Source organism: Prinia subflava, chromosome 2 (assembly GCF_021018805.1).
Source record: "Prinia subflava isolate CZ2003 ecotype Zambia chromosome 2, Cam_Psub_1.2, whole genome shotgun sequence".
NCBI lineage: Eukaryota > Metazoa > Chordata > Aves > Passeriformes > Cisticolidae > Prinia > Prinia subflava.
In genome coordinates, this window is record NC_086248.1 from 60,571,919 (window position 1) to 60,584,480 (window position 12,562).

At 47.1% G+C, this 12,562-nt stretch overlaps 1 protein-coding gene across 1 annotated transcript in view; it reads left to right on the top strand.

Annotated features, from left to right (window-relative positions):
• The first annotated feature begins 592 nt into the window (after nt 1-592).
• The window catches only part of ARID1B (AT-rich interaction domain 1B), a 322,513-nt gene continuing 310,543 nt past the window's right edge, over nt 593-12,562 (top strand). Inside the window, exon 1 of the mRNA XM_063390178.1 lies at nt 593-2,584. Coding sequence (XP_063246248.1) covers nt 827-2,584 — 1,758 coding nt within the window. The 5' untranslated portion in view covers nt 593-826. The remainder of the gene's footprint in view (nt 2,585-12,562) is intronic.

Genomic DNA, 12,562 nt, shown 5'->3' on the forward strand with positions numbered 1-12,562 from the left:
CCGGCGGCACCCTCGGCCCCGCAGCACCGGGGACAGTCCCGCTCCCCGCCCCGCCCCAGCGGCGTTCGGCGGCCCGAGGCGCCCGTCGGGGCCCGCCTCGACCCTGGCTCGGAACAGCCCCCGCGGGTTCGGTGCCCCGCGCAGGCCGCGACCCCCGGCGCGCACACGGGCGGGACCCCGCTGGGAGCGCGGGGACCCGCGGGGGCCGCGCCCCCCATCCCGCCGCGCTGCCGGGAGAGCGGGGAGGGGAGCGGGAGCCCGAGCAAGTCCAGCGTGGAGTCCAGTCCGCGTTTTGCGGGTGCGCGGGAGCGATCGGGGCGGAGGGGGCGATGGCTGCCGGCTCTGGCTCGCTCGCTCGCTCATGCCATGCTGGGCCAGCGCGGCTCCGGCAGACGTGTGTTTACCCATATCCGGGTTAGGGAGGAAAGGAGGAGAAAAAAAAAGTTTCATTTAAACCTGAACAAAAAAACTTTCAACATGAAATCACACAGCAGGAACGGGCACGGACCGTAAGGCGTTCTTACCATTTCTAACCTCAACCACGGACTCGGGGGTGGAAATCGCTGTAACTCGGTGCGTGCGGAGCGGTCCGCAGGGGATACTCTGGGCTCAGTCAAGTCCCCTGCCCCGGCCGCTTCTCCTTCTGCCCCTCTCCTCTCCTTCCCCCCACTCCTCTGCTCGCCCCCCATTTTTCAGGGTGGGAGTAGATTTTTTTTTTATTTTTTTTTAAATTTTTGGTGGGTTTTTTATTTTATTTTATTTTATTTTATTTTTCTTGGTAGTTAACTATTATCAGCACCAATTTCTCCGGACTCGCAATGTTGCGATGATCATGGCCGCGCAAGTCGCAGCGGCTCCGGCGAGTGCAAACAACAGCAAGGGCAAAGCCCCGAGCCTGCCGGGCGGCCTGGGCCCAGAGCGAGGCCCGGGGGGGGCCGGGGCTCCCGGGCCGGGCCCCGCGCTGGGGGTCGGCGAGGGGAGTCCGGCCGGCGGCAGCAGCGTGAATAATTTAGATCACCATCTCCACCACCACCACCGCAACGAGCCGCCGAACATGGCCAATAACGCGGCTCCCGCCGCTGCCGCCGGTAACAACAACAACGCCAGCGGCGGCGGTGGCGGCTCCTCCTCGGAGCCGGCTCTGAAGGAAGGTGGAAGCTCCTCGGAGTTATCTTCATCTTCTTCGTCTTCTTCCTCCTCCTCCTCCTCCTCCTCCAACCCGGGCTCGGCTATGGAGACGGGGCTGCTCCCCAACCACAAGCTGAAGAGCGTCGGAGGCGATCACCCCGCCGCGCCGCCCCACCACCACCATGCCCACCACCCGCATCACCATGCCCACCACCACCATGCCCACCACCCGCACCACCACCACCATGCACTACAGCAGCAGCTAAATCAATTCCCGCCGCCGCCGCCGCAGCAGCCGCCGCCTCAGCACCATCCCGTGCAGAATAACAACAGCAGCCTCGGCGGCGGCGGCGGCGGCAGCGGCAGCAACAACAACGGCGGTGGCGGTGGCGGCGCTGCTCAGCCCAGTGCAGACATGGAGCAGCAGCAACATGGAGGAAAAGACAGTGTTTTGGGCGCTCAGGCCGAGCCCCCCCAGCAGCCGCAGCAAATGCTGAATAAAGGCGCCGACGAGGAGGAGATGCCCGGCAAGATGGGCGAGCCCATCGGCGGCCGCTACGACCACCCCGGCTTGGGACCCCTGGGCGGACAGCAGCAGCCCCAGCAGCCGCCCCCGAGCGCTGGGAGCGGCGGCGGCGGCGGCCTCGGCGGCGGCGGCAGCGGGGGAGGCGGCGGCGGCCCCTCCGCGGTGGGTGTCTCGGAGTTCAATAGCTATTATGGCAACCCTGCCCCTGCCCCTGCCAGCAGCGCTACGGCGAGCCGCGCCGGGCCTTGCTTTGATCAACATGGCGGACAACAAAGCCCCGGGATGGGGATAATGCACCCCACGGCGGCCCCCAACAGCATGGACCCCCTGCAGAACTCCCACGAAGGGTACCCCAACAGCCAGTACAACCACTACCCGGGCTACGGCCGCGGCCCCAGCGGCGGCGGCGCGGGCGGCGGCGGCGGCGCGGGAGCCGTGGCGGCAGCGGCGGCGGCCGCCGGGGCAGGCGGCGGCGGCTACGGGGGCTCCGCGGCGGGCTACGGGGTGCTGAGCTCCCCCAGGCAGCCCGGCGGCGGCATGATGATGGGCCCCGGCGGCGGAGCCGGCCTCGGTAAGGCTGGTGCCGGCGCGGCGGCGGCGGCCGGCGGCTTTGCGCGGTTCTCCGGACAGAACCAGCACCCGTCCGGGGCCACCCCTACCTTGAACCAGCTGCTCACGTCCCCCAGCCCCATGATGCGGAGCTACGGCAGCAGCTACCCCGACTACAGCAACCCCAGCGCCCCGCCGCAGCCCCAGCCCCAGGCAGCGGCGGCCGCCCCGGGAAGCCAGCAGGCAGCGGCGGGCATGGGCATGGGCAAGGACATGGGCGCCCAGTACGGAGCGGCGAACCCGGCCTGGGCAGCGGCACAACAAAGGAACCACCCGGCGATGAGCCCCGGGAACACCGGGCAGGCCATCAGCAGGACCCAGGTAACTCCCCGCGCTCGGTTAATGATGGCTCATGCCTTCCTGTCGTTCCTGTCGGGCTCTTAGTTTCTTTATAATTCACTTTTTTCCTCTCTCCCCCTCCCCCCCTTTTTTGTCTTTTTTTTCCCCTCTCCCCCCCCACCCCCCTCCCCCCGTTCTCTTCTGGGCCAGTTTTGCCCCTCGCTGCCTCCGTAGCGAGGGTGAGCCGTGCACAATGAGGTGAGCCCGTTGGGGCTGGAGGCACCGGAGTGTGGCTTTCTCTGCCGAAATTAGGTTGTTCTCAGACCCAATTAATATTTTCCCCCACCACTTTGAAACAGCGTCGGAGAGACGCAGGGCCTGGAGGACAAGCAGCTCGGGACGGACGGGGGCGGGGGTTGGATTTTGTAACCGGAGTGCCGGACCCGGTGGGCTCCCGGGGGATAAACGTCCATTATTTTTCACGGGGTCTTTTTTTTCTTCTCTTTAACCCGTTGTTTTGTTGGTTTTTTGGGTGTTTTTTTTTGTTTAAATCTCCGAGCAGAACGAGTTGCGCCGTTGCGCGCTCTTAGCAAATTAGTTTGTCACTGATTGGAGTTACCGCAGTGAGATCCACGTAACGCGGCCGCGCTCCTTTCCCTGTGGGAAGAGCGCGCGCGTGCGTGTGTGCGCGCGTGTGCGCCCGGTCCGCGCGGGTCGTCCCGGCCCGGTGACCTGCGGGGGACTCGCCCGCCCCGGCAGGAGCGTGCCCGGGGGCGCGGGCGCATAGCTGCTTTTCACTTCTCCACAAACACACGCAGAAATTAAAAAAAAAAAAATTAAAGGGGGGAGGGGGGGAGAAAAAAAAAAAGATAAAAAAAAAAGGAAAAAAAAAAAGAGGGAAAAGTCCTTGGCGTTAGCGCACCGGGGCAGGCCGCCGCCCCCGCTCGCTCCCGCACTCCTGTGCCCCAGCCCCCGTAACTCCGGCGATCGATCGATGGATGGATCCGATCGATAGGCAGGCGCGATGAACGCGGGCCGGCGGGTGCGGCGCAGCGCCTTTCCGGGGCGGCGCGGCGCGGCGCGGGAGGAATGCCGGCTGCGGGGCGCGACCCTTGGAGGAGCGTCCGGGGCTCCTCCGCCCGCCAGGTTGGGAATTTGAATTGTGGAGGTAAACTGGCTGCAACCGTCTCCCGACAGCTGCCTCCGAGTTGACATCTAATCTGCCATCTGATTGGCTCCGCGCGCGCCATTGGGCACCTCGCGCCGCTGATGTAAATAGAGGCGCTGGAGCGGCGCAGGCACAGCAGCCCCCGCCGCAAACACCGCCGGCACCGGGGGGCACCGGGGCACCGCCGCCAGCGCCGCCACCCTCCCTGCGCCCCCCGCCCCCGGCCTGCCGCGCCGCCGCCTTCTCCCGGCCGCCGATTGATTTGTTTATCTGCTTATCTATATTTGCTTACTTATTTTAGACTTTTAATGCCGCGCTAATTAGAGGCGGTAGGGAAAGTGCCTCGTAATAACAGTGCTTTTGGACGCGGGTTCGGGTTTTCGGGTCCTGCTCGCGCCTTCTTACAAAAAAAACCCCAAAAACCTAGCAAACCGAAATATTTTGTAATGTTGCAGATTACGGATGCTATGCGAGAGATTGGATTTTTATTAAAAAAAAGAAACCAAATACTAGTTTCGTTGCGTTTCTGTTAGCTCTGTGCCAAACCTGTGCATGCCTCTTCAAAAGACCGTGTTTGCGTGTCAGCTGCTGTAGGTGAGAAAATGCCGTGTATTGTACAAAGACGGGAAGAAGGAACCGCTCTGCCAGAGATGGTTGTTTCAGCTCTGCAACAAATCCAGATATTCGGGAGAAAACGTGCTTTTATTTGTCTTGTGGTTAGAATACTTCAAGAAGCATCGGGAGTTGTTGATCTCGTTATTTTTCTATACAAGGGTGAGATTAGACTTGAATTCTCAGTAGGAAAGTGAGTTGTGTTAAATGGAGTAGTGCATTAGAATTTTATGGGTTTCTTTTCCCTTCAACAAGATCTTTCTATTAAGAACTGTTAAATCTTTTAACAGCTTTTCACAGCAAGATCTGACAGTAACAAATGCAGGTGTATGCTTTTGGGGTCCTCCGACGGCTGGATCTTTCCATACAGTAATGAATAGAATCGGAAAAAATTACCGCTTAATATTGCAAATGGTGTATTAATCCTGACAAAAAAAATAGAAACCTTAGATAGGCTGTGTGTGTGTTTGTCTAGCTCCAGCTGACCATTCTTGTCATGTTTTTAGTTTTTATTCTGTTTTCCTTTCTTTTTCTTCCAAGGAAAGAAGATTCGTGTGTGTGTTAATTTTTACCTTTTTTTTTTTAATTTGCAATGGTAAAAGGGTCACTGGAAGCCATAATGTAATGAGGCCTCATATGCATAACCTTTCATAATTACTCTGAAAATATTTGCATCATCTCCTTTAAAGAAATAGTTCAGAATTTGTGGCTTTAAAAGCTAGGAAATCCATTGTCATACATCGTACGGTCTAGTTCAGGGTGCTGTTTCTTCATGGCAGAGATTGTTTAAAGTATTTTATTTTTATTGGAGGAGTGAGAGTAAATTCATTTATGTCCTCAGTATGACCCTTAGAAATACTTCCTTATATTTATTGGTTTACGTCCTTTCTTTCAGATTGTTTTTTTCTTTTTTTCTTTTTTTCTTTTTTTTTCCACTGTAAGGATTCGCATGCAGCTTAGAAAGAATAGTCTGGCAAGAGCACGACTGCTTTGATTATTTTTAAAACTATCTTTTCCTCAAAATAATTGTCATAAAAGCAAGACATCATTGTTTTTATATTATGAGTTTTCCCTTTAACCAGTAAGAGATTGAGATAAAATTTTTTTAGGTTTTAAATTAAAATTTTTTTATGTATAAAATGGATTGTATCAAAGAACAGTTACCATGAGCTTGCAGAACACAATTGGGTTTATACATTGTTACTTTTTTTAAATCCCACGTCAATCTCCATGTATGATGTATCATTAAGTAGAGAAATCGATTGCTTTTTGAAAGAGAAAATTGGAATATTTAGTTCAGCATCTGAACAGAGGGCTTCTCTTTATTTTTTAATAATCATATATGTGTGTGCTATTGGTATGTGTATACACACATTAGGATATGCTCGCTTGTCATGTGTCTTTGCAAAGCAGATGTTGATTGGCCCGTAAGCCTATAAGGAACTATTGTCCTGTGAACAGAGAAAAAGGACCGACAGTAGGCTACAACATCTGAGATGCTTGTTCAGGAAATTCTTGCCTCGGCATCAGTAATTTTTGTAATATGCAGAACTGTGGCATCCTACTCTAAGTTCTGTATTTGTCCAGCCTATTGAATTATTTAAGAAAATTCTGCATCTATTTAATTTAATCACCTTACCCAACCGAGAGATGTGATGGAAGCTTGCAATAGAGGCCTTCTGCTTCTGAAGAAATGCATGTTTTCAAAGCAGATGGGTATTGCTCACACAGATACATTGATTTGGTGGTAGGGAACTTGTGTGATGCTAGTACAGTACCTTGTCATTCAGGTCTTTTGATTATTGATTAATCCTTGACAGCATACAGATATTTAGAGTCCTAAGGCTGCTTTTGTTCTTCGCTTCTGATTTGCACTGCAGTAGTTTAACACGTTAGCTGGCCTCTCAGTGTGCACTTTATACACGTCTTTCTGCTTTGTGCATGTGTGTAGGATTTACATACACCTACAGAGAAGGAGAGAACCTGGGTCTTTTCAGGAGTACCTGTATAAGATACAGACCACGTATTGGGAAAAAAAACTGTTGAACTGCTCTGAGTTTATGTATGTATCATTTGTTTTGTTTCAGAGAAACTCTGAATATGCTGGATTCTGCAGCTCTTTTTATGCCGAATAGATTGTATGTATAGAGAGTTCTGGCTAAGCCAAGGCTGTAGAATCATGTCCTGTGCCTGAAGGCCATTAAACAGCTGTTAGTGTGGTGAATAGATTCTTGATGTCTCAATGGGAGAATAAAATATATTTTTCCCTGTGCAGTTTCAAATAAACAGTTTAGTATTCACATAGCTTCTATTTAGAAGTAGCAAATAGCAATATTCACAGTTAGTAGCATCTATATATATATTACGACCATATATTTGACACTTTGTGGTTTGGAGTTCAGTTATTGGTTTCTGTAGTAGCGGTTATGCCTACACATGGAACAGCAGAACCCTGTGTACAAGATACAATAAAGAAAGAGAGATGCAAACCTGCCTACTCTATTTCTGCATCCATAATGTAAGGATTCTTCTACTAAGCAGTCGATCACTGTCTTTTTGGCATTCTCATCTGAATCTCTGGGGATGAAAACTAAGGCATTTAATCCATTGCTAAATTTTCTGGTTACATATGTAAAATAATGTTTTTGAAATTACTAAACATGGTCTGGTAGGTGATGCTTGTTCATTCTGAAATAGTATCTTAGTTAAAACTAGATGAAATTCATGCAATGAAAACAGGTTTGATTAGTTACTGATAGATCTTTCTTACTTTTGTGCCTCAAATATTTTGTTATAGGTATTTTGACATTTTAATTGTTAACATGAGAATGGCAGTAGTTTATTTACTCTTTGGTCCTTTAGATTGTACCTGTGCCCTATACCAGTTATATCTTTCAGTATTTCTTCAAAATGTGCCGTTTATCAGGAGGCTTTGAAGATTCTCTGTGGATATGTAAAGCAGTGTTGCCACATTCACTGTGCATGCATGCTCAAGGCTGCAGAATTTCAGTAGCATGTGTTTGTGGTAGGCTAACTTGCTAGAATATATTTTAGAATTGTGATTATTAGGGTACTTGGGAAAAAAACCCTTTTTTCTTTCAATTTTGGGGCTATTTACATAGTGTTAAATATATGTTTTGGTACGATTGAATGAGGACTTTAATTAAACTTAAATTAAAAGTATACCTTAGTGGTTTTCAAATTTGTTTTGAAAACTAGTGAGAGAAAAGTGCTGCTTAGCGGTGTTGTTTTTGTATTGCTTGGTGCTTATAGAAGCAAATAACTGTAACGCACAAAAATGTTGTGGAGCCAATCGTAAAATCTATTTTAAGGAAGTCTTACCTGTTAATAAATTTAAAATTATTTTTTAGTAGACCTGAATGGTTTCTGTACATCTGATGTATGTTTTGCTACTCAGATCACAGTATTACCCTTTGACTTTTTCTGTTCCCCAGTCGTACCAGTTCATGCTCAGTTTCACACACAAATGCTGATGTGCTGGCAGAATGCTGCAGTGTTTGTGTTGCAGGTGGGTTGGACAATTTCTGTTGTACTTCCAGTTCTGAGAGTGTGGCGTTGTCCAGTGATCCACCAGGAACATGTCAGCTCCAAAAAATAAAACCCATCTAGGGTGGTGTTCCACTGCAGTCGAGGAATCCTCAGGGATAAGTGTATCTTTGAAAAAGCACTGTGATTCTGTGAACAGTGGGGACAGTAGATGGCAAATTTGTACAGGATTGATTTTAACTACCTTTATCTTCTCAGTTACAATATTCCAAATACATTTGATCTTTACACTGTTTTTCTAGAGTGCCTTGGACTGGAGTAAAAAAATTATTCTTACTGTTGTACAGTGTGGGGAAACAGAGACACATAATATCCACTTTGCTTCAGACAGGCACATTCAAGGACAGGTCTTTTGAAAATAGCCAGGGTCTTGGTGCAGTAAATTCTAGCTTTTGAATAAATCCAGTCTTATTGTAAACACATTCTGTTGTGGGAAAGCTTTACTGGACTCTATTCAGTGAGTAAGAAGACAAATAACTGAGCGAAACAAGGGATTTGTATCAGTACAGTCACCTTAAGCAAAAGGCACCATAGTCCAAAATTTCAGTATTCCTTGCACTGTTTTATCATTACATACCGAATATCATCTATATAAAGATACTAAATTTCTCATAGAAATTAAACTCTGAGGAAAATTGAGTTGAACAAGTGCCCAGAAGCTTAACAAGTGTTGTGGAACTTGTGTTTTGATAACTGTTGTGTACAGAGCACCAGTGTGTGCTGGGGTGGGATGCACACGGGGCTACATGCACAGACTTAATTCCTTACCATCCAGTCCAGTTGTTTTATCTGATACATTGGCTTCAGTTTTGAAGTGAACAGATTTGATGCAATGAGTTGTTGTGTCTATTTAAAGATTGCTTTTCACATGGGCATTGTTCTTACTGCAGATATAAAGTACCTTTTATCAAACTTTGTATTCCCAATGTAGGATGCTTATGTTGTCTGAAGGTGCCTACAGTTGTTTTGGAAATTGTGAGACATGGGATCATTGGCCTGATGCTTTTATTAAAATATTTTATTTATGTTTATTAAAACTAATGTGAAATCTGTGTAAAAGTTTTTGGCAGGCATGATTTGAAAGGGCGTTGATACATTGTGCATTTATATTCCATGTATAGTGGAAATTGTAGTTTCCTTTATCAACTGAACAAGTTTATGAAGCAGCTGAATTTCTGAATGTGTAGTAGCCAATTTGTGGATATAAAACAGAGTTTGATGGTTCTGCAGCATGTATAAGGAATTGCTTTCAGTACAGACCTATCAGTGTGTGATCTGTGTTCATATTACATTTTGCATTTGAGTCATTGTCGGTTAGTAGCTACATCAGGGCTAAGCATGTGTAGAAGTATGTAATCTATTTATTAGTCTTTTCTCCAATTTTAAGAGCTATTAGTTAATCTTTTGCACCTGAACATGCACAGTTGCCAGATGATGTCCTACCTTTAAGAATTCACTGCTGTGCTCTGTCTTCACCCTGCATTGTAGGCTTCTCAGATTTGAAAAGATACCGAATTCAGGTTTGTGATGTAATAATTGTTTATGAAGACATCCATCTGAGTGATAGGCCCTCTGACACTTCCATCTGTAAGGCTGTGCCACTGATCTCCCCTGCTACCCCCATCAGTCTCTTTCTGACTGTTGGAAGCTGGGGAAAGAATATTCTTCTAATATTTATTTACTTTTTTTAAAAATTAGGGAAGTAGATGTAGATGGAACTTTAGTTTTTTTTAAGAAAGGACAAATATGAAAATGGGAAAACCCATTGATGTATAAATTCCCCTTTTTTTTTTAAGGGATAGTGTTAGTTGTGTTACTATTAGAGTCTTGCAAACTTCTACTCTGATTTTTTATACTCAGCATTTTAGGGGACAGTTTGGCTTTTTTTGTCTTTTTGTTTCTTTTGTTCGGTATTTATTTTAGATATCTACTTACTCAAAAAATAAATTGTACGTAGCAGGGCTTTCTCTTGGATGTGATTCTGGCAAGTTACTGAATCGGTTTACTTCCCTTTAAAGACCACGTGGCTAGGTTCACTGTGAAGTTCTGTTGTTGCAGCTACATAGTTAGATTCAGGGAATTAATTGCATCCTTGACTAATAGCTGTTGTGGCAAACCCTATGCATTTAGTTAACCATTGGGGTGGTAGCGTGTCTTCACCACCAAAATAACAGCCTTTATAAGAAGCCTCTCTTGAGGGGTTTGCAGGTATGGCTGTTGAGGTATTTTGCTGAGTTTTTCAGAAGGTAGATAGTTCTATGACAGGTTTTGGTCACCTTTTAAAAGGCCAAAGAGGTCTGTGTTGCATGGCAAGGAGAGGGCTCTCCTGGCTGTAGCAGTCCCTGGTACAGCTGTCTTTCACAGAAGGTCCTCAAGTTGGAGCATGGTTGTTCTTTGTTTGTTCAAGTAAAGAAAGGAAATGGGTTCAGAAAATCCCAAAAGGAGGGATCCAGTTTTAAAACATAATTGTAGGCATGTGTGCTGTTCCGAGTGTGGACATGGCTTAATTCTCAGATTGATTGAAGTGGAATAGTGCCTTCTTTACACAAGCAGTGAATTCAGCCATGGCAAGTAAATTGTGTGACTTCAGGAAAATGGTATTAGTAGAGGATTGGTGCAGGAATTCCTGATCTCTCTCAGCTTGCTGGATGAGCTAAAGGTCGCTGTTTTCACTGAGTGATACCTCAGTTTCCCCATGTTAAAATAAGGATAATATTTGCCTTATTTAATCACTGAAGTTTGATGTGCAGTTTTAATTGCAGAGTAATGCAGAATAAATAGGCAGCCTAAATACTTGCGTTACGTGTGAAGGTATCTGGTCTGCTCTGTGCCTTCCTCTGGACGGGATCTGAGAGTCGGTGTTCCCAGCATTGCATTGATCATGTTATTTGGTTAGCTTGTCAGGCTTACTTGTTTGTAAGCAAGATACTGAAACATCAGCTCTGAAAATTTCTTTTGAAAGCACAAGGACAGGATTTGTAGTTCTTAAATTTTATTCTTTTAAAGTTAAAAATAAAGATAAGGAGGTTTGTTTTGACAGCATCAAAGGAATATGCTGGTTTGTTTGCAGCCTTTGATTTGGATGGAATTTATGGAGTTCTGTTTTTTTTTTTTTGTGTAGCAATTTATGTTGTGAATATTTTGGATTTTCTGTTTATATGAAATGCTAGTGTTGATGTATTATTTTCAGGCATGATTTATGGAAAATAATTGCGCTTTTGTGATTTTTTTAAAATTCAGTATTTCTTATTTGATTGAAATTCCCAAGCGAAGAAAAGTAATAAGCATGCTCTTTAGAGCTGTTGCTGGTTTAAGTTTATGGTTGGTCACAGAGGCTATTTAAAGAAATATTTTTGGAAAAATAGAGTTGGGTACATATGCGACTGTTTTAGCTGCGTACCAGCAGTAGCAAAATAACGTTGCTTGGCAGTTTTACTTCTGTTTGAAAGGTCTTCCTTCCTGTAGGCAGAAAGGTCGAGTTCTGTGAGGGAGGTGCCTTCTTGGTGCCCGGCGTGCAGCGGCCGTGGGACACACCGGGGTGTGTGGATGCTGCTGGCGGTTCCGCCGAAGCGGTGCCTGACGGAGGCACTTCCCCGGCGGGACACGGCGGGAAAGGCGGGGGCGGCGGGGTCCCGGCCCGGGGGCAGCGGCCGTGAAAGTCGCACACACTAGCGAGCTAGTTCTCTTGTGTGGCGTCACATGATCAAAATATTTTCCCGTTTGCCGCTGCCAGAAGCTATCTCTTGCTTTTCAACAAGCTCGCCGCTCGGGCAGCGGGCCAGGCGCTCCTCCCGGCCGCGGGATGCCCCGGCCCTCGCCGGTGCGAGCGGGCAGCGCCTTTGTGTGCGGCCGCGGCCCTTGGCGCCCCTCGGCCGCCTCGGGAGGAGGGTTTGCTCTGCCTTCACACCTAGGAAACAGCTCCGTGTGGAGGATTTCTGGCATTTTAAGTGGTACTTATTGTACATTAAAAATTCTTGCTAGTAAAGCGATATTGCATTTGTTTGTCTTGTGTGTTATGTTTTGCTTTGCAATATATGTATTTTTTCTTTTAAATCCCGAAGCTAACACACATCCCTTGTGATTAGCCCCCTCCTTCCAGCCTGGCATGGAGCCGGGTTTCCTACTAACAAACTGTAGGAGCTACTAATTCAGCAACATTTCTGAGATTTTTAACTTTCTGCAGAATGCTCTTTTTGTTGTTGAACATGTGGTATGCAAATACAAATGGAAATGGTGCTATGGAGTATTTTGTTGTGGGTTTTTTTAAGTATTAAAAACAGATTTTGCTTTTCTAATAAACCCCATAACCAGACCTTTTAATGTTTTGATATAAATAGCAATTACACTAAGTGAGATCCAACCACAACTAGAAAAAGACCATTTAAAATCATACAGAGGAAAAGTTCCCAACTTAATTGAGCTTTCCCTTTAAAGAGGAGGGGCTGATTGGGCAGCAGCATCTGAAAGCAAGTGTCTCGCATTTTAGAACAGTGTTCTTGAAGTGATCAAAGTGTTGAAGTAGAGGCCAATATTTACAGATTTTCCGAGAATTAGCTAGGAATCTAAAGGCTTCTTCAGTCTAAGCCATTGAGAGCTTTATGTGTGATTGCTGATGGCAATCAGAACATTTTCTGGATTAATTTGGACCCTTGAAAAGTATTAGATTTAGGTAC